At 33.2% G+C, this 26,345-nt stretch overlaps 2 protein-coding genes across 4 annotated transcripts in view; one reads left to right on the top strand and one right to left on the bottom strand.

The window, feature by feature from the left end:
- Positions 1-20,356, bottom strand: part of LOC118184915 (malectin-B) — a 32,976-nt gene extending 12,620 nt beyond the window's left edge. For both annotated transcript variants that reach the window (XM_035354653.2, XM_035354652.2), the window contains exons 1-3: positions 19,905-20,356; positions 8,735-8,914; positions 7,990-8,047 (exon numbers count right to left, since the gene is read on the bottom strand). In XM_035354653.2, coding sequence (XP_035210544.1) covers positions 7,990-8,047; positions 8,735-8,914; positions 19,905-20,270 — 604 coding nt within the window. In that variant the 5' untranslated portion in view covers positions 20,271-20,356. The remainder of the gene's footprint in view (positions 1-7,989; positions 8,048-8,734; positions 8,915-19,904) is intronic.
- Positions 20,357-25,875: 5,519 nt separating this feature from the next.
- The window catches only part of LOC118184914 (BTB/POZ domain-containing protein 6-like), a 39,580-nt gene continuing 39,110 nt past the window's right edge, over positions 25,876-26,345 (top strand). The window contains exon 1 of one of the 2 annotated variants that reach the window (XM_035354651.2): positions 25,876-26,055. Coding sequence is in view for 1 of the 2 variants with exons in the window: in XM_035354649.2 (XP_035210540.1) it covers positions 26,232-26,263 (32 nt within the window). In the remaining variant the exon portion in view is untranslated. The other variant, XM_035354649.2, reaches the window with a different exon arrangement.

Below are 26,345 nucleotides of genomic sequence, written 5' to 3'. Positions count from 1 at the left end.
ATCCTTTCTGAATATTGCCAAATAAAATGGAACCATCTTATGGCAGGTATGTGGGTAAAAGAAGTGCCAGATTATCTAATGTAATGAAACACAGAATTATAGATTATTGGACTTTCACTGTAATAGCTAACAATGATGCATCTATAATGAATGGGAAAAAACAAAGAAAAGAAATGAAGCAAGTAGTGCCATATGTAGATGGAACATCAGTGTTCATATATGAGTATAGAAATTGGGTTAAAATTCAATCACTGCAGAAGGAGCAGGTTAAGCCTTTTGAGGGTTCCAGGTGGTAAAATTTGAGGGCTCCTAAGAAAGTACTTATGTATCTATGTGCCTGAATTGCAGTTAATGCAGAAATGTAATACGTAATTAAATAAATATAACTATTTAAAATAATTAAGATTTTAATAAAACTGGGATTTAATATTTTTATATCTAAATATTCTTATATTATTTCATCTACGTATAAAGACTAAAATACATAAAAATTTAAATTATATTAAAATATTAAATAGTCTCTGCTAAAACTTTCATGGAATACTTTAACATTAAAATATTTTATTATTAAATTGAATGACTATTAAGTAAAAGGCTTCATAACTTTTTTCCTTGACTTCTTGCTTGAAAATTCATCAATTATTTCCAAAATATTGATTGATTTATTCAATAATTCTAGTTAAATGTAAATAGAGCTAGACAGTTTAATCTTTCTTCTGATATTGTACTTCCTAAGTAATTTTTTACTCTTTTTGAGACACAGGAAGACGTTTCTCCAGATGCAATGGAAACTGGACAGGAAAAAGAATGACAGCTCTCTTATAGCATGATATACTCATGTGGCAGAAATAAATTTATTTATCTTTATCTTTTGTTAAAAATAAAAACTGTTTTATTTCATCATCAAAATACATAATATTTATATCATTTTTATAAATCTCATTTAATTTTTCTAGACAGGCCTTTTTCTTAACTAAATTCAACAATTTTAAATTAAGGAACATTCAAAGATGTTTATATATTTATATATATGTTATATATGAAATAATAGCAAGGAAAAGATGGAACAGCATTGATGTGTAATACCCAGATTGGATAAATCGCAGATTCATGTTAAAAAGGAAGCATTCTGATTGTGTCGTATGCTAATATGTTGAGTTCGTAATATCTAAGAAACCTTGCAGTAGAGGCAGTTTTAATTCCATTTTTACTTTCCAGCAAGATGGAACCACATGAAGAGAAAAGTTTTGGTTTGAGTTAAAAACTTTCAGTTTCCAATTATTACATCATCAGCGCTGCACAGGATATGCTAAATGGAATGATCTAGAAATGATGCAATACGAAGAAGTTATTACTATTTTTAGTACAGAAAGGGAGAGCTAAAAAGTTACAATTAGTTTAAATTATAATTTTGATTCACGTATTTTTTATCTTAGATATATATGTATATATATATATACAGTCAAAAGTCTTTAATCCAGACTCGTCGGGACTTCGACAATTTCAGATTATAGATGAACAGTTTAAATCTGGTAAGAAGGCATGCAGATATTATCAAATTAAAAATATGAAACCATCATTTATGAAATAAAGAGCAATTATGATCTAAAGGGTATCAAATTTACAAAAAAAAGCTTAATATTTATTTAATAATACTTTATTAAACATTTCTTTCAACGTGCGCATGTGTAAGCATACATTACGCATAGTCGAAATTAGAAAATTGCAAACAGGAAACTATTTGATGTGTATTCATGATATTTAAGATGACGAGGAATTTGATTTAAATCATATCAAAGACAAGATGAATGAAATACTACATTTATTAAGGAATTATAAGCCAAATAAAATAAAAACATCTGCCTTGAAGATAAGGATAGTTGCTGACAAAGCAACTTCCATTTCATTGCGCGCTGCAACGTTCCCCCCCCCCAAAGAGCAGAGTGAAATTGATAAACAGATTTTGGAATTTTTAGAGAAACAAAGGATATGCCTTTATCCATTTTTTGCAGCAATTCCCCGTTTTGTTTGATGGACATCGAAACATGCTTTCGCTTTGTAAATCCTTTGGTAGCTCCAGAAACGGAAATTCTTTTTGACGTAATTGAAAGTTCAAGCTTACTTTTTATAAAATTGCTCTAACAGTCTGCAAAAAATAATAAGCTGGATCCAATTAGAAGATTAAGGAACAACACGATCTGCAACATTAACTAAAATATATAATTAGATAATTTTAGCCTAGCTTAGAACATCTGTTATACATTAAACGTGCATGCGTAAAGGTATTATGCGCATGTACATTTATGCATGCGCAGAAAGTTTGTAGCTTTGAGGTCCGGATTACAGATCATTCCGGATTAAAGACTTTGTACTGTAATATATGCATGGTTATAGAATAAATTCAAACCATAATTCCCAAGACACATGATGAATAACACTATAGTAGTGAATTGCTTTAAAATTAAAACTATTCTGCTGCATTGGTAATTATCCAAAATGGAATTCAAAAACTTCTGTTTCATGAAAATCTCATCAAAAGCAGAAATTCAACATGGCTTTATCTCTAAGAATACTGCTTAAATAATAGAATCCGTTTGAATTTTTACCTGAATAGAAAGTTTCACCTCCTGCCACTTCCAAAGCATTCATTATAATATTTCATTATTCATTATAATACACTCATGTCCATAAATTAAGGATAATTCGGAGTCATGCGGAAATTGAACTCTAAAATAAATATATAACCTGTAAAATCACTACACACATCTTCAAGAATCATATGCAAATTTCAGGAAGTAACCAGATGACACCGATGGTACGTCACAATGACAAGAGTGTACGAGAGTGATATATAAGGAAGACAGGCAAAGAAGTAAAATTGTTCGCATGCGCTTTATAAGCATTTAAGTGCAATAACCGAATAGTTACGACACAAAGGATGCATTTGGATGATGTTTTACGCGGTAGAATTATCGGCCGTCTGGAATGTGGGCGTACCCAACTGGAAGTATCAGACGAACTTGGATTGCCCAGAGTGTCATCTCCAGGCTTTGGCAACGATTCCAAGATGATGGTAATGTGAGTAGACGTTACAGCACAGGTCGCCCCAGAGTTACAATGCCGAATGAGGGCTGGTATTTGGCAGTTGCTGCCAAAAGAAACAGGCGGAGCACAGCCTCAGACCTGTCTCATCAGCTCTCTTCAGCCACTGGTACGACAATTTCAAGGCAGACCGTGTACAGGTGCTTAGGGCAGATTGGTCTATATGCTCGTAGACCTGTCAGATGTGTTCCACTTACTGCAACTCACTGTTGCCTGTGGTTAGCCAGGAGTAAAGAGCATGCATTGTGGACACCGCAAAAGTTTGCTTGTGTGATGTTTTCCGACGAGTCCAGGTTTAGCTTGCAGTCTGATTCTCGCCGGACTTTCATATAGAGAGCTTCAGGTACCCGTAACCACCAAGAAAACATCATTGAACGACACCTTTACGGTGGTGCAGGAGTGCTCGTTTGGGGTGGAATTATTCTGGGTTCTAGAACTGACCTGCATGTTCAAATTGGAACCATGACAAGCCAAATCTATCGGGACATCATTCTGGAACAACATGTACGTTTGTTTCGGGGCGCCATGGGCGCACAATTTGTGTTTACGGATGACAACACCCGTTCTCACTGTGCAAACATCGTAAGCGAATGCCTTCAATCGGAGGATATCACCCATATGGACTGGCTAGCATTATCACTGGACTTGAATGCAGTAGAGCACTGCATTCAAGTGTGGGACATGCTTGGCCAATGAGTTGCAGCCCGTCAACCTCCTCCTACATGTCTACCGGAACTTCGGAGAGCATTGCTTTTTGAGTGGTGTAATATCCCCCAAGATCAGATCGATAGTTTGATACTCAGCATGCCTAGGCGTTGTACGGGCTGTATTGTATCGTCTGGAAGACATACAATGTATTAACAATCATACAAACCATGTAATATTTGTTTTTTGTAAATATTTTTTTTTTTTTTTTTTTTTTTTTTTAATTTGCTCCAGGGAGAAATAATCGCTAATTGTTTTAATAATATCAAACATATAGCATCTTTTTTTGCTCTTTACCTTTTGTTTAATAAATAAGCTCTACAAATAAGTCAAATTTGTTTTGCTTCTAACTCTTCCTTTGCCTTGATTTTGCATTATCCTTAATTTATGGACATAAGTGTATTTTCCTTTTCTAAATTGCTAACAAATGAGTTAAACAAACATTGCAGTATCCAAATTTATTTCATAAAGCTGTAAAAATGCTTTAAATCCATAGGTAAGATGTCAAAAAATTTAAAATTACTACATAAGTTTACTGAGTTTGATAATAATTTTTCAGTTGCATAATATCTTTGTGTGCATATGGGTTCTTAATAGATTAAATGCATACAGAACCAATGATAGCTTTGTAAAATTTATTTAATTTAAGAAACACTTCACAGTTCTGGAAATTTCCACAGAAACAGTTGTACAATTCTTCACAGTATCACCAAGTACAATTAGTAGTTACATTTCAAATTATCAAGAATGTTAAACACACTTCCAGTAGAAGGCATACAAGGGCTGGGTATGGTTACAGCTAAATATGGAATCAATTGCAGTTATTAAATTACAATTCACATTATGATAATATAGGGACCGGACCCAAAAGTTGTGAAATGGACACCAAGTTTGCGGACTTTTGGCAATTTCTTGCTAAACTTGGCAATAAAATCTAGTCACCCAAACTATCACAATCTTGGTGATATCTAGCTAATTTAGCAAAATAGCCATTTACTCAATGTTTAATAGACTTGCCAATGAATTCTTACTTTTCTGGCAAAGCTCCGCTTCTTAAGTTTTCAGAAAGGAAAAAAAAACCTACAGTTTCACTAAAAGTATTTACATAAATAAAAAATTCGTAACATTACAATATAGACTACATGTAAAATAGCTATAAGAAAACTTCATTAAATTTAAAAACTAGGGAGGAACAAGTACTAGTGAAAGAAGTATCCCTACATTGGGGGGGGGCAATAGAGAGTAAGTGATTTGCCTGAAGGGATACTGCTGGGAGAGAGAATCACAAGTGAGGTTGATGGGGGGGCACAATGGGTTACTGGCACGGATCCCCGTAGTTACTAAAGATAGGAGAAGGAATTTGGGAGTGAAATAGCATGGGTGCAGGAAATTTTAATGGAAATGTGTAGATGTGGAAACAAAGGAAAAAAAAAAAGTCTAATATTTTCTGAACATGACCCTGCCGATATAATTATAGTTGTCGAACAAAATGTTACAGGAATGAATAAGGTCTTTTGAATTGTCCTTCAAAGTCTGAGCTGTAAACGCAGAAAAGAAAGGTTCTGTACAAGTAAAAAAAAAAAAAAATTCATTCCCCATATACTATTAAATTATCATTACATCTTTCCAAAATGTTCCACTTCTAGTAGTTTCACGAATGAAAAATTTACCGCTTTCAAAAATTCAATGCACTTCCAGGAGGAAAAAACCTCTGACGTGTGGGTGGGATCTTTTCTTTTTCAGTGGGGGGGGGAAGCTCAAAGTGAACATCAAAGGGCTTGTTTCTCTTTGATGAGACAAGTATACATTCAGAAGTTAAAACTTGTTTTTCAAGGCAGGCTTATCAAAATAAAATTTTCAAATTCTAAAGAATTCTGCGCTGAAATTGTGCTTTAGTTATATAAAAGAAATGCCCAAGCCCTCTCATTTAAAGGTGCTTGTGTGCTCCTGCTACAGTTGAGATTTATCTAAAAAATTTAATAATACTACTAGAGCCAGTCCAAATTCATCTGCAAGACTACAAAAAAGATCAACAAGGACCCAACAGCTATGTGTCCTCCACACAGTGTCCTTATTGGCATGCTAAATCACATGACCTACATTTCTGCACATTCCTAATCATCACTAGCACTACTCTCATCTCTCATAAAGGCCCTCACTCAGGCTCAACTGCTTGCCCAATATCGCTCACAAATTGTTACCACCTTTTTCTTCTTAGCCTCCATGACACGATTTTAACTAATTCAAGCACCAATTAAGGCAGCATTTTAATATAGTCAAAAGTCGTTAATCCGGCCTTGTCGGGACTTCAGTGATTCCGGATTATTGATTTTTCCAGATTATAGATCATCAGTTTAATTCTGGTAAGATGGCATGCAGAAATTATAAAATTAAAAATATGAAATGGTAAGTTATGAAATAACGAACAATTATGATCTAAAGGTTATCAAAATTTACAAAAAAAAAAAAGGAAGCTTAATATTTATTTGTTTACTTTATTAAACATTTCTTTCAATGTAAGTTGTTTAAGTTGCTTTGTTTTTTATGTGATAATACATTCTCTTTAATTATATAAACAGACATAATTTCTTGTTCAGTTACAAAATTCCGCTGTTCAAGTCCTATAATTGCTGTGTCGAGAATACCCACTAATTTGTCAATCGAAATTTTTTCGTTTTCAATAACCTCTGTCACTTTCTTCGCTATCGGAAGCGAATTATAATGACGAGGAATTTGATTAAAATCATATCAAAGACGGAGTACATTGAGATAAAATACTACATTTAGTACGGAATTATAAGCCAAATAAAATAAAAACATCTGCCCTGAAGATAAGGATAGTGCTGACAGATCAACTTCCAATTTTTTGCGTGCCGCAGTGTTAAAGATAAACAAAGTTTAGATAAACAAAGGATATGCCTTTATCCATTTTTTTTTTGCAGCAATTCCACTTTTTGTTTAATAGACTTTGAAACATACTTTCGCTTTGTAGATCCTTTACATATTAGTAAATATATATCAGAAATTCTATTTGACACAATCGAAAGTTTAAGCTTACTTTTATAAAATTGCTCTAACAGTTTGCAAAAAATAATAAGCCGAATCCAATTCGAAGATTAAGGAACAACGCAATCTTCAACATATAGACTACATGCAAAATAGCTATAAGAAAACTTCATTAAATTAAAAAACTAGGGAGGAACAAGTACTAGTGAAAGAAGTATCCCTACATTGGGGGGGAATAGAGAGTAAGAAGCGATTTGCCTGAAGGGATACTGCTGGGAGAGAGAATCACGAGTGAGGTTGATGGGGGGGGCACAATGGGTTACTGGCACGGATCCCCGTAGTCACTAAAGATAGGAGAAGGAATTTGGGAGTGAAATAGCATGGGTGCAGGAAATTTTAATGGAAATGTGTAGATGTGGAAACAAAGGAAAAAAAAAAGTCTAATATTTTCTGAACATGACCCTGCCGATATAATTATAGTTGTCGAACAAAATGTTACAGTAATGAATAAGGTCTTCTGAATTGTCCTTCAAAGTCTGAGCTGTAAACGCACAAAAGAAAGGTTCTGTACAAGTAAAAAAAAAAAAATTCATTCCCCATATACTATTAAATTACATCATTACATCTTTTCAAAATGTTCCACTTCTAGTAGTTTCACGAATGAAAAATTTACCGCTTTCAAAAATTCAATGCACTTCCAGGAGGAAAAAACCTCTGACGTGTGGGTGGGATCTTTTCTTTTTCAGTGGGGGGGGGAGCTCAAAGTGACTCAACTGCTTGCCCAATATCGCTTACAAATTGAATTAGATAATTTTAGCTTAGCTTATACCGTCCTTTATACATTAAACGCGCATTCGTAAACGTATTTTGTGCTCGCGCACATGCATATTCGCAGCCGTAAAGTCTTACGCGCATGCTTCAATGAGACGCACGAGCAGAAAGTTTGCAGCTTTAAGGTCCGGATTATAGATCATTCTGGATTATAAATGTCCGAATTAACGACTTTTGACTGTATAGCTCGCATGATAAATCAGCCATAACTCAATATTGGTATTATCTTTCCTTGAATTACTGGCGAAAATGTTGACAGTATTCAATCACTAAAAGCACTTCTAAAATCAAAATCTACGTTAATCAGTGTTGCTTTTCTTTCACTCACTTTTACTATCAACTTACCTGTCAGTGTTCCTCTAACCACATATATAGCATTGATCTTAGGATTATCCCGATAACCCTATAAAAAATACAGATTTACATAGCATGAATGAAAAAGTTTTAGCATTACAAATGTGCATGACATACAATACATCTCATTTATGAATAGTTAATTATATCACACCACATTAATGTTTTGTGCAGCATCAGAAAATTATTAGAATTTTGAAATTGTGGTTTACCTACTATCTTTTTTCATTCATGAAACTTAGAGGGTAATGATATGCAAACATTGAAAAGAGACTGCAGTCTTAAGAGTTAGAGACTGTGAAGAGAATTAAATTTAAAAAAGACTGCAGTATAATACTTGGAAAAAATTAATAATATAATTTTAAAATGTTATAAATAAGCTGTTAAAAACAACTATTGGAAAGTCTTCCTTCTACATAAATTAACTAAAGAACTGTATATTTCAAGTTAGAATGAAAATTATTATTATTATTACAAAATTAAAACAAACTTCAAAAAATTTAGAGTAAAAAAGCTTGAAATGACTTTATGGAATATTGATTCTTCAATTAAATAAATGTCCATATGTTTTCAATATAAGTAATGAATATTAGGCAAACTGCAAATGTAACATAAGTAGCATAATAACTGGAATTTACATTTAGTTTCCCAATTTTCACATCAAATATATGCTATAAACACAAATAACATTCCAGAAATACAAGATAACATGAAAATATTGCTATAAAAGTCATACCTTTATAAATTCTACTCTTATTTTACCATCATGTTCTGACTCTTCTTCATTTACTATTAATTTATTGCCCTTTACTGTGAATGGAATATGCTCATCGTGAGCAACTCCTTTCCCAACTTTTGCAAATATGTCCAAATCAGAAACAACAGTATGAACACCATTAAGTGTCACATCAAAAACCTATAATATACAAAATATATTCTAAAAATAGCATATTTAATGAAATACGAAATAGAAAGTCAATGTATCTTTCTGGGGAATTACAGTACACAAAACACTATAGGTTTTGGATAAATGAAATGTCTAATTGGAGTTTTAGTAAGAAATATAGCCTCTAGCCCACATAAAGTTTGTGTGTTATGTCACAATATCACTAAATTCTGCAGCATGCTTTTCTTCTATCAATTTAAACAGGAATGTTCTACATGACTTGAAGCACAATATATTTACAAGATGCAGATAATGAATATGACATATACATTCTGAATTTGCATGAATACACCATGAAGTTTGGTAAGTTATCTTTGTAGCCATCAGCTTACAACAATTTCAGATGAGCTCTTGAACAGCTGCTCTGATGAAAGTGTTTGAGACATTGCATACAAACTCAGAATATATAATATTGCTGCTGTTCAGCATTTTCAAGTCACAGTGGGACATTAAAGGATGCAACTTCCGCCTAGTTATTGATGATTTCATACACCATATTTATTCAAAAATAAGACAATTTTGAATATAAGATCTCTGTTATATTTTAGAATAAATTTTAAGAAATAAAAATGCAGGTGAAAATCCAATCAGAATGTAATTCTGATTAGAATAAAAGGTAAGCAGCCTATTTAAACACAATACTTTACCATTTTATAAAATGAAAAAGTCAGAAATACTATGTTACTATTTGTGTTCAGTATTACTAGCGACAAACTAATATAGTGGATGAAGGCCTAAGTTGAAATTGCCCAGCTAGACATGGGTATTCTAATTAGCAGTAGTTATGCAGATTGTAAAGTAAATTCCTGATTTATCTGGATTGTCTAAAAAATATGAAGTCTGTTTATTGCGGAATAATGGAAAAATTAGAATCACAAATGACTAGCGTAAAAAAAAAAAAAAAAAAAAAAAAAATTAATACGAAACACAAAAACGAGAAGAAAATACATGGGATAATAGAAGTGATAGCAAATGAGATTACAGTATTTAGGAATTATTTTTACCCACAACAGTATCTAATATGAATGTACATAATCAGGAATATATAAACATTATCAAAGCATCTCTTAATAAACTCCTAAATCATAAACATATACTTTCTGATTATCTGAATACCTGTAGAAAAGCCACGAAAAAGGATTGATGAGGCAATACATCATGTCGCCATAAAGTACTTACACAGCAACCCAAGTCATCAAAAAGGATTTATGTGGCAACATAGGTATGCACGTAGCACACATGAACTGAGTACGTAGAATTTGCACTTTTGAATTCAATGATCATCTATGGATTAGTATTTCTTTTTGCACTTAGTATATTTGCTTTTATCATAATGAAATGTACTAGAACTGTGGAGCCTACCATCTTTTATTTTTAGCACATTGGATTGTACTGAAAATAAAAAATGGAAATTCCTGAGGTGATTACTATCACGGTATGCAATGCCAACTTTTTGCAATTACGTAATTTATTTATCACTGTGTATATAGGGAGAAATCAGCACAAAAGGCAGTACTGGATGCATTTTTGAAACTGATGTAAAGATACCCAAACAAATGTTTCTCTTCAAAGGTACTAATGAATTCACAAATTCTAAAATAAACCAAGCTCACAAGTTTTGGTGGGGCATGAATAATCAGAAAGTACCTATAAAAACAAATTAAGGGTTACAGTCATTAATTTTTTACTTCTCACTGGCTCCTATTGAAATACAAGAGTATTATAAACAAATGCATTGCTCCTTCCGTTGTGGCTTGCATTTTACTTGTTTTAAATACTGATTTACACAATCAAATCAATTTCTTTCCCTTCAAAATAAACTGCTTAAAAACACAGATAAATTGCTAATAGTAATTTATGTTAATTCTGTACATGGGTTATTTAAAATATTTTTTTTTATTTTTTAACTGTCAACAGATTAACCATGATTTTGGGTTAATTGTAGACATCCTGCCCAGTTTTATCCCGGTTTATCAGGAGTGTGGTGCTGTCTATCTGGAAATTAGCTGCATGGTTTACTAAGTATTTAAACAGCACAATTATATAATATAACTAAACTGCTTCCTCTACAAACTTTCTGCGCATGCGCATATGCGTTTAGGCATGCACATAATATGTTTACACATGCACGTTTAATGTATAACGGATGGTATAAGCTAAGCTAAAATTATCTATTTCAGTTAATCTTGCAGATTGCGTTGTTCCTTAATCTTCTAATTGGATCCGGCTTATTATTTTTTGCAGACTGTTAGAGCAATTTTATAAAAGTAAGCTTGAACTTTCGATTATGTCAAAAAGAATTTCCGATTCTGGAGCTGCCAAAGGATCTACAAAGGGAAAGCATGTTTCGATGTCCATCAAACAAAACTTGGAATTGCTGCAAAAAATGGATAAAGGCATATCCTTTGTTTCTCTAAAAATTCCAAAATCTGTTTATCAATTTCACTCTGCTCTTTGGGGAAGGGGGACGTTGTGGCGCGCAATGCACTGGAAGTTGCTCTGTCAGCACTATCCTTATCTTCAAGGCAGATGTTTTTTTTATTTGGCTTATAATTCCTTACTAAATGTAGTATTTCATCTCGTTGTACTCCGTCTTTGATACGATTTAAATCAAATTCCTCGTCATTATAAATATCATGAATACACATCAAATAGTTTCCTGTTTGCAATTTTCTAATTTCAACTATGCGTAATGTATGCTTATGCATGCGCGAGTTGAAAGAAATGTTTAATAAAGTAAACAAATAAATATTAAGTTTTTGTTTTGTTTTGTTTTGTTTTGTTTGTTTTGTTTTGTTGTAAATTTTGATACCCTTTAGATCATAATTGCTCTTTATTTCATAAATTATGGTTTCATATTTTTAATTTTATAATTTCTGCATGCCATCTTACCAGATTTAAACTGATGATCTAAAATCCGGAAATAATCGATAATCCGGAATCCCTGAAGTTCCGACAAGTCCGGATTACAGACTTTTGACTGTAATAAAGACAAGGGTGTTTTATTCAAATAGACACAGTACTTCGCATATGAAGGTAGCATATGTCTGTTGGACACTTCAATCTCACCATCCCAATACATACAGCAGAGATTAAATAATCCAACTAATACCACCTCAATGAGAATAAAAAGTTAGATGTTTTAAGTAGAAAAATTATGGCTGCAAAGGAGATTTTTCCAAAGTATATAAATCACTTTTAAACCTTAGTGAGTTTAATAATATTACACAAGAGTGAAAAAATAGGTTCATACTTATTTCCTCCTCTGATACCTTATTTATTTCAGCTAAAATGTACAATATTTTTATAAATAAAAATACATATTATTATAATTATACTTTAATATAAATTATTTGTCAATATCAACCCTAAATATGGAATAACAAAAGTATTTTAATACATTTCACTGTTCTGGTCATCTCAAAATATAATCTTGCTCTTTTGCAGGAAAAGCATGCTGGATTTGGCACACGGATGTGGAGCATGCTTTTAGCCCAGGTTCAAAAGTGCTAATCTGTGCTTAGTGTTTATCTTGCTAAAAGGTCAGTGGCTTGATGCTAGGCAATAAAAACTATGGTACTTCAAACTTTCATTAATATAAAACATTAGCATTGCAATTTATCATGAAACTTTATGTAGCCAGACAATGCAGATTGGTAACAATATGCATAATAAACTTTACTCTTTTGAAGCTCCACATCATTATGCTATGCTTTACACCTCAATTCAACTCACCCACTCAGCACACTAGGAAGGACTATGTGGTGATCTCACATGCTGACAGGAAACAGAAGGCATATTTAGTTCCTGAAATCTGACAATACTTTTAATCCAGTCACTAAAATACTCATGAACCAAGAGGTCTGGGATTCGATGCAAACTATAGCATTCGTTGTGCTCGTACAACAATTTATTATAGAAACTTGCATACAGAATTTTTATGTGTAGCCACATTGTTTTACAGCAACCTCACCATAAAGGGGAAAGTCCACATAATGTCTTTCTACTATTCAATTTTTTAAAAAAAACTACTGCATCCATTTTTGTCAAAAATGAATACTTTTCCATTGGTGAGGTTCCATGCCAAGGGTGCGCCCAGAGTAATTATAAAAATAGGAAAACTCATATCTTGAAAAACTAATCTATAGCATACAGGAAAAAAAACTTAAAATAGCACACATTAGAATTATGCACATATTTAACATAGATGAGAATATTTCAGATTCCAAATGCATATAATTCCATATGAACTTTGTTCAAGAACTATGAAAGAACAGTGCCTCTCTGGTGTTTATTATGCTACCTTGCACTATTCTACAGATGCTAAACTGTTTGCGTATAATAGGCAGTTTTTTTTTTTTTTTTAATTGTGCAAGGTAATTATTTAAACAAAATCTTTTCTTTCTTTCTCTCCCACCCTTTCAGCAATCCCTTTACTTTGAAACAATCTGATTGCAGTGTCTTCATCCTCCGGTTAACATCAAATTAACAAATCGGGTAGAGTAGACTTTAAGGTACCCCTTGTATTATGGCGAAGTTGTTTCATTTATCGCCAAGTTGTTGTTTCATTTATGGTAGCCTGAGTAGTTGAATGTTATGGAAACCCTACTGTGACATAATCGGGTGCATGATTCTGGGAAATTTTGAATCATGGGATGTTTTGTAAGTGTTTTTGTGGTGTGTGTTGGTTTAATTCTTTAGACGGTAGAATGGCCGAATGTAGTAAGATTAATTTGTAATTTGAAGCTTCTGTATGATTTGGAGCGAAAGGGGAAAAGAGCTTTAATTGACTGGTGTGTAAATGAAGGTTTACTTAGTAGCCATTATAAGAGTCCTGTATGTAGGAAGGATATGCGTCTAGTCGAACGTAAAAACCGTTTAGAGGGATTTGAATGGGTTTGTAGGAAGAAATGTTTAGATGGTCATTATGTGAAGCATTCGATCAGAAAGAGTACCTGGTTTGAAAAAAGTCATTTGAGTATGATTGATATTTTGATTTTTACATGGCTCTTTTGCTTTTGGTAGTGCTTAAATGTATAACATGCTTTTCCTTTTTTATGTTATTTTATTGTTTGGTTTAAAATGTATTTTATTGAGATTATGTATTTTTTGTTTGCCTATATTGTAGAATTTGGTGCTCCTTTAAATTTTTAAGTGAAAATATATCGATGTGTACATGGACAAAGTAAAGGGTGTGCGCAATGCAAGTTTGTGCAATTCTGGGATTTTTTTTTATGTGAAAATAGGTCAATGTGTACATGGATAATGTTAAAAGAGTGCGCAATGCCATTTTTGTGCAATTCGAGGATTTTTTTTTAAAATGAAAATAGGTCGACGTGTACATGGATAAAGTCAAAGGAGTGGAGCAATGCCATTTTTGTGCAATCCGGGGATTTTTTTTTTTTAAGTGAAAATAAGTCGGTGTGTACAGGAATACCGAGTTTGTGCAATTGTTTGTCTTGTTATTTTGGCTTTGTGTAGCGGTGATTTTTGCGGCAAAAATCACCGATTTGCAAGCCAAAATAACAAGTCAAAGAATTGCAGAAAATCAGTATCCACGTACCGCCAAAAATCGCCAAGTTTCGCCAAGGGGTACCCTAAACTATACTTTTACCAACAAATCCATTTTAGTTCATATATAAAAAGTAATAGCTATGATTAATAGACACAAAATTGAAGAAATGATAATGTAGTAGTATATGATGTTTCACACAGTTTGCACTATAAGGTTGATATTCTTCAACACAATGGAATATATTATGAAATTAAAATAAAAGGTGAAGACTATTACTTGCATACATTTGAACTGGTCACTACGAACAGAAAAGTACCCAGAAATCTATGTAAGATTTGTAATCTATGTAAGATTTCTGATGCAGAATTTGTGGTAAAAGCATTACAAACTGTCAGAAAAATTATGTATTTCACTGAAATACATTAGATACGATGAACTCATTCATTAACGGTCAGATAAATGAAGTTCTATCGTAAGTGACAGAGATGAATAATTGAAAAGATATAAGCTCAAGCATTACTATACAGCAATATTTCTGAAACTTTTTTCAGGTGGAAACAAAGAATATTTTGCAGACCACTTTCCTCCTCTTAGCCCTTTTGAAAGCAATTTTTTAGCATATGTTACATTTCAGTACTTTTTTTTTTCAAACAGAATTAGCTAAAATGCTTCAATTTTTTTTATTGGTATTAAATAAGTTAGATAATTTTTTTTTATTAGAACTGGATTCAGAAATGTACGTACTGTCTGTCTATGGTAAAAACAGCTCTCGCCAGTTTGTCTGCGGCTGTCTGTTGCCGTAGAAACAAGCTCTGACCCATTTTTTGTAGGAGTGTCTTGAAGATTTACTTCTCAGTTTGCCACCTTGGCGCATTTAAAAATAATTTGGCGATATTCACATTTTGTTTTAGTTTCAAGTAAAATGCTCGTTCGTTATCTGTGCGCCCAAAACCATATCATGCTGCCAACATTTCTTAAAAGTTAAATTGCTGTCAATCCATGTTTCATCGATGTAAACGATGTGGTGTCCACTTGCTCCGAGTTTCTCATTTCGCGTAAATAATTGTTCCTCCAAAATACAATGTGAGGTCTTTCAATAAGAATTTTTGTTTTGTTAATGCATTTCTTCTTGATACTTAACGCTTAATCTTTTTAATTCTATACTCCGATACTCCAGTAGCTTGCGATATTATCTTCAAAACTTGAGGAAGAGGAACTACTAAAGAGTTCGGAAGCTTCCGAAGCGCAAAATTCTGCGACATTGTACACGATTTGATGTACCCGAGACTTTAAAAGTTGACCTTTCTTAAACTGGAAGGGCATTTTAAAAAATTGGCGATTAACAAAGCACTACGAAAATCAAGCTAAATAGAAGCAAATTTGAACAAATACCAGTACAAAAGATATAATAACGAGAATAAAGATAGCTAATAGTAACAATATAAGGCTTAAGAAAAGATGCGTGCAGCTGGAATGAAACTGAGAAGACGAATGATAAACTCTTTTCCCTTCAGCCGACAGTCACCAAAAACAAAATAACAATAAAGCAACCCTTGGTTCGTCCCTATTTGAAATATACTAGCCCTGTTGCTATAGCGACCGCCACCCGCCAGACACCGTGGCGGGAGGTGTTCTTACCGTAGACAGACAGTATGTATGTGTGTACACACACATGCTTATGTACATTATGCACATACATTTCTTAATCTGGTCCGAATACCAAAAAAGTACCTTAAGTTAATAGAAGAAAATCTGACTCTAGTACACAAGGGTGCCCTTTGATTTGGTGCCAAATACCATGCTGGCACTCGTTTTCTGGTAATCCAGAACCAATTTCAATGTTATTTCAATCAATTTTTTTCCTTTCCCATGCACCAATGACTTTCTTAGGTTTAATCCAGAGCTGTGGAATCGGAGTCGAGCAGATTTAGGGGTAAAAGGAGTCGGAGATGGAGTCGCTAAAAATAGGTTGACTCCGACTCCAGTTTTTGTTGTACAGTTTGAATTTGAAATGAAATTAAAATGCATTGAAAAAAATTAATGACAAGCTTAGTTATTATTTTTATTTACGAACTGTATACATTAATAAATAGTTATTTTCTATTTTATTGACATACTAATAAATAAATATAAGGATGGATGTAATATTTGCAATTAAGCTGATTCATTTAGTTACAAATCTCACTGGTAAATTTAGGTAAGCAGCAATAGCAGCAAGAAGTCCTAAAATTGATGCCATTCTTAGGAAGCGAGCAAAAAAAGGAACAATTATTGATCAAGCACCGCGATAAGGAAGTACATATTTGATGATAAAGAGTTTTTAGAATTAAGAGTACATATTTGATGATAAAGAGTTTTTAGAATTAAGAACTTTTTTAGTAGATAATCCTAATGTTTCACTAACAGAAAGATTGTGGAATGATCTTGCAGAATTTGAAACTCTTCTTTCTACACTGTATATAGCCACAAAAAAGCTGCAATCTGAAGAATTGACAGGAGGCGAGAATGGGATGTTTGCTCTTTCTGAAATAGAGGGTTTATTGCAAAAGGAATCATTTCTTCAATAAAGAGAAGAGAAACTAGTTTGCTAGACAATGAGATCTTGCTGAGATCAATATATGTAGATCCGAAACACCGAATTTTCTTGGATGACAAACAAATTAAAAAGGCAAAGAAAGTCATCTACGAACTTTCATTAAGAATGAAATTATTCTCAGAACAATTGGAGAATTCGAATCAGGACAGTCAAACTGCAAACATTGCAATTGAGTGTCTATCATCCTCTTCTAGTGATGAATTAGATTTTAAGAAATATTTTTGGATAATATTGAAAAGGTTAAGGCAAAGCGAATGAAAATAAAGAACCAAGAGCCTTTAGATATAAAAATTTAAAAATACAAACAAGATTTCTACATGGCCTGTGAAGAAATAGAGAAATATGATTGCATTTGCAAGACACCTCTTTTAGAACTTATAAAAATCTATCCTGAAAAGTTAAAAGAAGTAGCCCTAACAGTAACAGCTCTTCCTCCTACTCATGTTACTGTGGAAAGACTATTCTCAGAAGCTTATCAAATCAGATCTAAGGGCCTCCAACAAAGAAGATCTTGCTGAAGCTATACTGTTCCTTAGAAATAACTAATGTCAGTTTTTCTATTTCATATAAATGCTAATTAATATAAATAATTTGCTATACCATAATTTTTTTTCCTGTAGCATCTATTACTTCTTTTACATTTAAAAAAAATAAGTTGTAACCCATACATATATGTTTACATACATATATATATATATATAAAAGAGTCGGAGTCATTAAAATTCCAGGAGTCGGACATTTTCCCTACCAAATCCACGACTGGTTTAATCTTGTTGGAACTTCTTAGTTCAGTGATCAAGGGCTACGTGATTTGTAACACATGTATTAATATACTACAAGTCACATATTTTGAATTCTCAATTATCGAAATTTTAATTGCTGTTAGCTGAGCTTGGTTTTCGTTAGCTGCCTGGTTCTAATTCATGGTTGTCCTGTCACTTCCACAAAGAAGTACGTCTGGTAAGATAAATACTTTCTTTTTTCCCATGATTTACAGTGAAACAGTACGAAAGCTATAAAAGACTGGTGTATAAATAAAGGTTTAACTGGTCCTTGATGAATGTCAAGTTTGTACAAAAGATATGTATTTGTTCGAGTATAAAGATCAATCGAATGGCTATGAGTGAAGTTGTCATCAAAACGGTGTCTGAAACTGGCACTCATATCAACACCATTGAGGGCATGTGGAGCCAGATTAAGTGTAAGTTTAAATTGCCTAAAATATCAAGAGCATCCGATTGTAAACTTTTACCAAATATTTATATAGCTTTTTAATTCAAGTTTACAGTTCTAACAATATTTATTTTATTAAAAAAATAAAATAAATGTTGGTGCTCATATTAATGAGACTTATTAGCTTGCTGATTCTTGCATAGCTGTTCTACCTTTGGATGTATGCTTTTAATCGGCAGTCATAGTACTTTAAATATCTCTGTTGTTGCTAAGACTAGAGTGGGAAGACTATAGACAGAATTAAAAATAATGAATTTCATAAAATGTCAATTCTGGGTTAAAAATCAATAGACAATTGCCATGTATAATTTCCAAACTCTGAGATTTTCAGCTATAGTATGTAATTTATGCAGTTAATTTGAATTTGAATTTTTGCCTTTCAGAAATTTAAGAGGACCACAGTTTGAGAAACACTGCTATATAATACAATTCCAACAAATAACAATCTCTAAGTGGAATAAAATAAGCTTAAACAAATAAAATTACTAGTCATTGCAAAAATATTTAAAACTACTGAATCTTCATTAAATGGTACATTTACCATTTTCTTTCAATACTCTTCTATTTTTTGGGATCAGATTCAGAAATGTATGTATATATGCACCTGTGTGTTTATGTATGTGCATATATTAATGTAATAAAACTGTTCTATTATTGAAATAAAACTGTGTTATTATTGTCATAAAGATGACTTGGTAGAGGAAAGTGCAACAGAGTGGCATTGGAGAGAACTGCATCATAATTTAAAGACTGCTGCGTAATTAGAAAGGTGACACTCGAACACACATAACAGTAAATTCCAAACATAATTTTATTCTTGAATAATTCACATTATCACTATGAGTGAACTATGCATCCCTCAATTTTCTACAGATCACATTTCTTAAAGAATGGACTAAATTTAGAGAAGTAAACTCTACGAGGCTAGCGACAATGCAATGCAGCGACACAGAGCAAGAGTAAAAATGGAAGAGAGAGAGCTGTGATGCAATTGACCTTTTATAAGAATTCCATTTTAGATCACACGGCAATTTAATGTACAGGTGTTGCGTTTTGATTTTATCAGTAAGTGCACATCGGAACTGCAGGGATATAAATTTATTCCTGTGTTATTTTTAGAATGAAGACAAGAGTTGAAGGGCTATTAATTTGTTATTTGAAAGCTAGATTTTATATTTTACATCTATGTATGCATAAACATGTGTACATACATACATATAGTATAACACTTAGATATGTACATTTTTGGGTCTGGTCCCGATAACAGAAGGGTACATTTCTTTCTAGCAAATTTTGCTGTTACTACATGATAGAATTCTTTTTAGAATGCATTAGTTTTGAATAATTATTATCTATTTAAGCTTTTACATTTGGCCTTCATCAACATATAAGAAAACTAACATTCACAGACTTTCTTTAGTTCAAACAATTATATTACAGAAAGTAACTAATTATTTAAAAAAAAAAATACTCTCTAAATACGAACAAATTATAACAGTTAAAATGAAATTCTACGCAAAAGATTGAAATTAAATTTAACGTACTCGGATGGGTAGAACGCAGAAGATAAATTTCAGAAAATATTACTAAGATCTGAACAACTGAACAATACGAACCTTCATTCCCGGTGAAGCAAAATAAACCTCACAAAATTTAAGAACAAGAACATAATCCCCGTCTCTATTAACCGGAATTTCATAACCGAAAGTCGCATGATGATATCTTTCGGTTTGATATAAGATCTGATCAGTTCTAGGGACTCTACTAATGATCAGTTGCTTTCCATAGTCAGATGCAGTGCCAATTCTCCCATGTAATGGATCCCTACGATAATGTATGCCATCAGAGTCAACGTGTGACTCGCCACCGGCATTAATTGCATATATTACTTCGCCTAAGGAAGTCACTAAATCACAGCGAAAATACAAAATAAATAATAGCGGTAATAGTTTTTTCAAAATATGTGACCGGTGAGTTGGCATTGCTAACCAAATAGAACTTTACGTGGTGTTTACATTCAGAAAACCTCAGTTTCGAAATTGCGGCGAATTTACCGTCAGCAATTCGATTTACAGTTATGGATAAGAAAAATTGTTTGGTAGGAAATTATTATTTGTTTTAAATGTAAAAAAGAAAAACGATACTTTTTAATACTTTTTACAATTTCCATAATGCATAATTAGGAAAAATTATTATTAAAATACGTACACCTCTTACAGTTAAAAAGTTTATAGTTTGTTTTCCTTCTGTCAATGTAATGCCAACTCAAAAGTGCAGGGTCCTAACGTAAGAACGACTGCGTTAAAATATTTATATATGTACACACTCTATTCGTGTACGTTAACTATTCTGATTAGGTTAATGTATGAATAAATTTAAAGCTTAAGAATCATTTAATTAAATTAAAAACGATCATTCTTTTTTTACTATAGTTTACTGCTCCTGTAAAATTTAGCAAATTAGTTGCATTTTGTTGTTAAATCGGGAAGTAACTCAAACTCTGCTTATAAAACCCAGTCGAGTATAAATTCCTCTATCTCTACCTTTGGGGCATTTAAAAAAACACTTTTGTGCTTGTAGGGATCTAGTCACATTCCAAATAAACAAGCATTGTTTTGGTCACAACATTTCGTGAAATGTTCTCATATATTTAAATTCTTTTTCAAAAATCGTGTGAAAATTAACCTTCCCAAAATAGACATAATTTTCTGTATTTAATAATCTCAGTTGAATTTTCGCTCTTGAAATAGTTAAACGGAGTTAGAGAGTCGGTAGGTGGAAGGTTGGAGTGTGGTAGTGAGTGCTCTTGACAAGGAATAGTTTTTCGTTAGGCGATAAGTTTATTTGTTTATATTTTCTACGGGTTTTCCAGTATTTCGAATGTAGTCTGTTTCCAGAAGAATCGTTAGGGATTATGCCTAACGAACTCAAGCGGAAAACAGATAGTGATATGGACAGTGGCAGCAACAAAGAGAGGAAAACAAATGGGAACGTTTATAGTGCAGACATAACCCCTATTGACAAGGTCAAAGTAGCTCTTAAAAATGGTACAAAAGTGGTCAAAATTGTCCTGAAGGCAATTGAATCTGGTATCCCGATAGGTAAGTTGCTTAAAAAAGGTTCAATTTTAAATGAAATTACAAATAAAGAAGATAATATATACATCACGAGAGAAAAAAAAATCATAATTTCCACGAAAAGAATCAAAACAATAGAAAACGTCTATAAAGTAAAATCCTTGGAAGGTGTACAAGTAAAGGCCACTATAATTGAAGACACGTATACAACTAAACATATAGTTAAAAATGTGGACACACAACTTAGCTTAGAAGATATAGCAGCTGGCCTGGAAGAAAATGAGATAAAATTTTCGTGTATAATAAGATTTACAAAACCAAGGTCGGAAGAAAAGATACCAATAATTTTGTTAAGGAACTTGGTTCCTGTTATCGGCCTGATATCAAAATAGGTCGAATAAATTTTGCGGTCAGTAAATATATTGAAAATACCATAATATGCTACAAGTGCTATAATATAGGCCACAAGTCGAAATTCTGCAAAAGCAAAGCAAGATGTGCGAACTGTGGTAAAAATGACTGCAACGATCCATGTAAAAACAACACCAGTTGTTTTAGATGCGGAGGTGAGCATAATGCTCTAGACAAATCTTGCCCAAAAATAAATATCAAGAAAGGGGAAGCGAACGGACAAAAGCGTGAACCTTCATCGAAAAAACTTATCCAGAATTCCAGTTATTGTTCCTGGGCAGAAGTTATCCAGAAAGAGGAAGAACAAAACTATTCTAACACCAATACAAATAAATATACTAAAGACGTGGTATCGGAGAAACCAGGGGAAAATGTCTTAAGTAAGATAGTCGCAAGATTAGAAAATCTAGAAAGGAAAATTGATTCTCTTTATGTAGATAATTTAAATCTTAAGGAAGTTAATAACAAACTTAAAACAGAAAATACAAAACTTAGAAGCCTGTATGAAAACTCCCTAAAACAAATCCAAAAATACAAGGAGGATCTTGAAAAGACCTGCCTTGCATATGAAAAATCTTCAAACAGAACATCTAAATTTGAACACTATTCAGGAGGTTACTCCTCTGATATCTTGGAATAATGGGCCAGACACGCTTCAAGAAGAGGAAATTCCTCAAATTGATGATGATACTTTCTAATTTCATGTGCTTTATCTTAAGTTGGAATTGTCGAAGCTTTGAGGCGAATTTGAGTTTCTTGTCTTCTTTTGTTTCTTGGTTAAAACCCTCAGTTGTGTGTCTCCAGGAGACCTGGAGTCGGAACCCTAGGGTTCCTTTCCTCTCTGGATATAACAGTTTTTTAAAAGAAAGAATTTTCCCTAGTAAAGGCGGTGGCCTTGCCATTTTTGTGTTAAAAAATTTACCTGCTTCCAAACTTCCAGATACTGGAATTAAATCTGACATGGAAGTTCTAAGTATAAAAGTGCAAGCTTACGGTAAATTATTTACTATAATAAATTGCTATAGGCCTTCTGGAAGCTTTAAACCAGAAGACTCAATGGTCTTGGATTCCTTTAAAGATCCTTTTACGATTTTGGTTGGTGATTTTAACGCTCGCCATAGAAATTTTGGAGATAGAATTACATCGCCCAGCGGTCAAAAGTTCATGAATTGGCTAATTGACTCTAATATGATCATTCTAAATAATAAAAACCTATTCATATTTATCGTGGCCAAGAAGGAGGAATCCTCGACCTTTGCATGGCAAATGTCAATATCGCGATGATACGGGTCAAAGTGATCATTTCCCTGTGTATCTTAAGTTTAATCAAAGTTTTAAGAAGAGACCGGGGAAAACTAAAAGCTATACAAATTGGCGAGATGTCAGTATATCTCTGTCACGTTTGCCTGTGAGCCACGCTGGTAATATGGAGGATAAAGTGAACGCTTATACCACTGTAATTAACAGTACCATCAAGACACACTCCAGAGAAATCACCTACAAGGTCGAGCCAAAAAACCCATGGTTCAGTTTGAAGTGCGCCAAATTCAAACATCTTAGAGATAAGTTGAAAAGAAGGGCACTAAGATCACTTAATCCTAGAGACTGGGTGGAGTATAAGGGTGCAAACGCTAAATACAAAAGAGAGCTAATAAAAGCAAAACGGAAGTACTGGGCAAAGATTTCCTATGAAGCTTATTCTTGCAAGCAAGTCTATAGAAATGTAAAAAACCTTAAAAAATATCTATTGGTCTCTCCCTTGGAAGCTAATTTCGTGATCACTCACTCAAACGCAGATGTATTAGACAAGGCTTCCCAGGCGGATATTTTCGTTGAATATTACAGCTCCAATGACAATACTAACCAGTCGGTTCCTATCGACCTTCCTTTGGCTAATATTGAGCCAATTTCCGCCAAAGAATTAATGAACGCACTAAAGAGTAAGAAAAACTCCTCCCCGGGTCCTGATGGAATTACTTACAAGAGTCTGAGGGATCTATCTTATCAACAGAAAAGCTCATGTCTAAGGGCCTTCCACAAGGAGCCATTTTATCGCCTTTCCTCTACAATTGCTTTATGTTGGATCTTTGTAAACTGAATGATAGGAGCACCAAGTTTTTTATTTACGCTGATGATATCTACGTACATGTTTCTGTTAGGAAGGACAACCGGTATTCCAGCTTACAAGACACTCTCAAAAAGATCATTAGCTGGTCTGCTGAAAATAAGGTTGCTTTCTCCTTTGAGAAATCAACACTAATTGACTTTTCAAGAGGAAGAAAGAAATACTCTTCCCCATCAGAATAGGTAATCTCAGTATTGGATGGAAAAAAGAGCATAAAATACTTGGCGTTATTTTCGAACACAATCTCAGTTGGCGTGCACACGAAGCTTATCTAGTTAAAAGATTAAATAACACTTTAAACTTGATCAAAATCCTCTCCCACCCAACTCAAGGAATGAGAACGAAAAACTTACTAAAAATCATCCAGCAAATCATGATTCCCCAACTCATATACGGATGTGAAATCAGATGGGGAGAATATATCTCCTCCCAAAATAAGTACGATATCTACATCAATAAAGCGATTAGAAAAGCCTTAGGGGTAAGTCATTTTGCTCCCAACGATGTTATTAGAAGAATTGCAGCAATTCCGCATTACAATAAGATAAAAAAATGGAAAAGAATATTATCTGTCATAAATAAAAAATTTCAGGGAGCCGATTATTTTTTCCCCGCCACTAGAGGCGGAAGGTTTAAGAAAGAAAGTAAGGATTTAAGAGCTGATCTTGACAGCTATGAATCTAAATGGATTTTAGATAAGAACGTTGTCCGGCAAAAGAAACGGATTCCGCCTTGGATAGACTTTAGGAAATTGTGTAACATTGATTTAAAGAATCTCCACAATTTTGTCACTGATTACGCTCCTTTTATTAAAAATTTGACTGCAGGTGTTAAAGCAGAAAACGTATGGGGCTCAGACGGTTCCAAAAATTTGGACGGAACTGGTTTTGGAATAACCAATCTAAAAAATACCGTTAACAGAGCCATCAAGATTGAAAGAAATGCTTCTATATACACCGCGGAAGTTTCAGCAATTTGGTACATTTTGAAATATCTAGCTAACCTTTCCGAAGCGACGATAATTTTCACTGACAGTCTTGCGGCAGTGGAGGCTATTGCCTCCTTCGAAGATTCAAATAACAACATAATTGAGAATATTCGATATGAAATTTACAAAAACATGCCAAATAGTAAGATAATAATTTGTTGGATACCCGGTCACAAAAGCATTGAGATCAACGAAAGGGCAGATTTTTTGGCTAAACAGGCGGTTAATTCACGCAATACTCCTATCCTCCCAATTTATACATGGCAGGATATCAAAAAAGAAATTAGGGAAGACAGGGAGAGGGAAATTGAGACCACCTGGCAGAACACGAAGTATTATTGTTCTTTTAAAAATGTTTTAAATACCAAACACTTGAATATTAATTGGCCTGACTCAAGGAAAATGGAAAGTAAAATCAACAAAATCCTCACTCGAAGTATCCTCACGAACTACCTTAAATTCAAGTTAAAACTTTCAAGTACTCCTTTATGCATAAATTGCAAAGTACGTGATGATTTTGAGCACAGACTGAATGAATGTAAAAAATACATTCATCTAAGGAACTATATCGCCAAATACTGCGATAAAGAAAACATTCAATACATTCTTCCTGCAGATTTAGTTAACAATTTCAATCTAAGAATTCCGAAGTTGGGTCGTTTACTCGCCAACTTCTTCTAACTTTCCTGGGCCTCACGGACTGGTTTTACGGCGATCGCCAGAATACGAAAGTAAAATTGTTTTTTTTTTTTAAAAAAAAAAAAAAAAAAAAGTATTAAAATTCCAATCACCTGATGTTGAATTGGCCCGACTCAAGAAAAATGAAAAGTAAAATTTAACAAATTCCTCACTCGAAGTCTCCTCACGTACTATCTTAAATTTAAGTTAATACTTTCAAGAAATCCTTTTGCGCAAATGGCTATGTACGAGAAAATTTTGAGCACAGACTGAATGAGTAGTTAAAATTCCATTCTAAGAACTCCGAAGTAGCGTTGTTTACTCGCCAACTTCTAACTTACTGCGCCTCACGGACTGGAGGAAACGGCGTTCGCCAAAGTCCCCACCTCCTTTCTTCTTGCTCAAAAGCAAGATTGCTACAGATTGCTACAGAAATAGTTAAACGCATTCTCAACGTCATCATGTAAACCTCAATAACCAATCAAAAGGTATTAATTTTGTTTCATTCGTTTTGTGTCTATGTCATTTTTGAATTTATGCATGTACAGTTTACGCTAAATGTAATAATGAATATTAAATAAGTATATCGTTTAGGAAAAGCATATCCATTTATATAATATTATGCAATTTAGTACGTTGTTGTAGACATTTGTTGCCGGTGTACATGTTGCAGACGTTAAAATCGAATATCCCTTTGTAAGTAATTAAAAGTCTTTCTTTTTCAGTTTTTGTTTTTGAGTATTATTAAGGTGCATTAAATTTTCGAACAGTGTTGTAC

This window comes from Stegodyphus dumicola, chromosome 2 (genome assembly GCF_044657685.1).
Source record: "Stegodyphus dumicola isolate Sdum_Otavi_A_Nest chromosome 2, ASM4465768v1".
Taxonomy (NCBI): domain Eukaryota; kingdom Metazoa; phylum Arthropoda; class Arachnida; order Araneae; family Eresidae; genus Stegodyphus; species Stegodyphus dumicola.
Note: the sequence above shows the minus strand (reverse complement) of the source record. Positions and strands in the feature narration are given on the sequence as shown.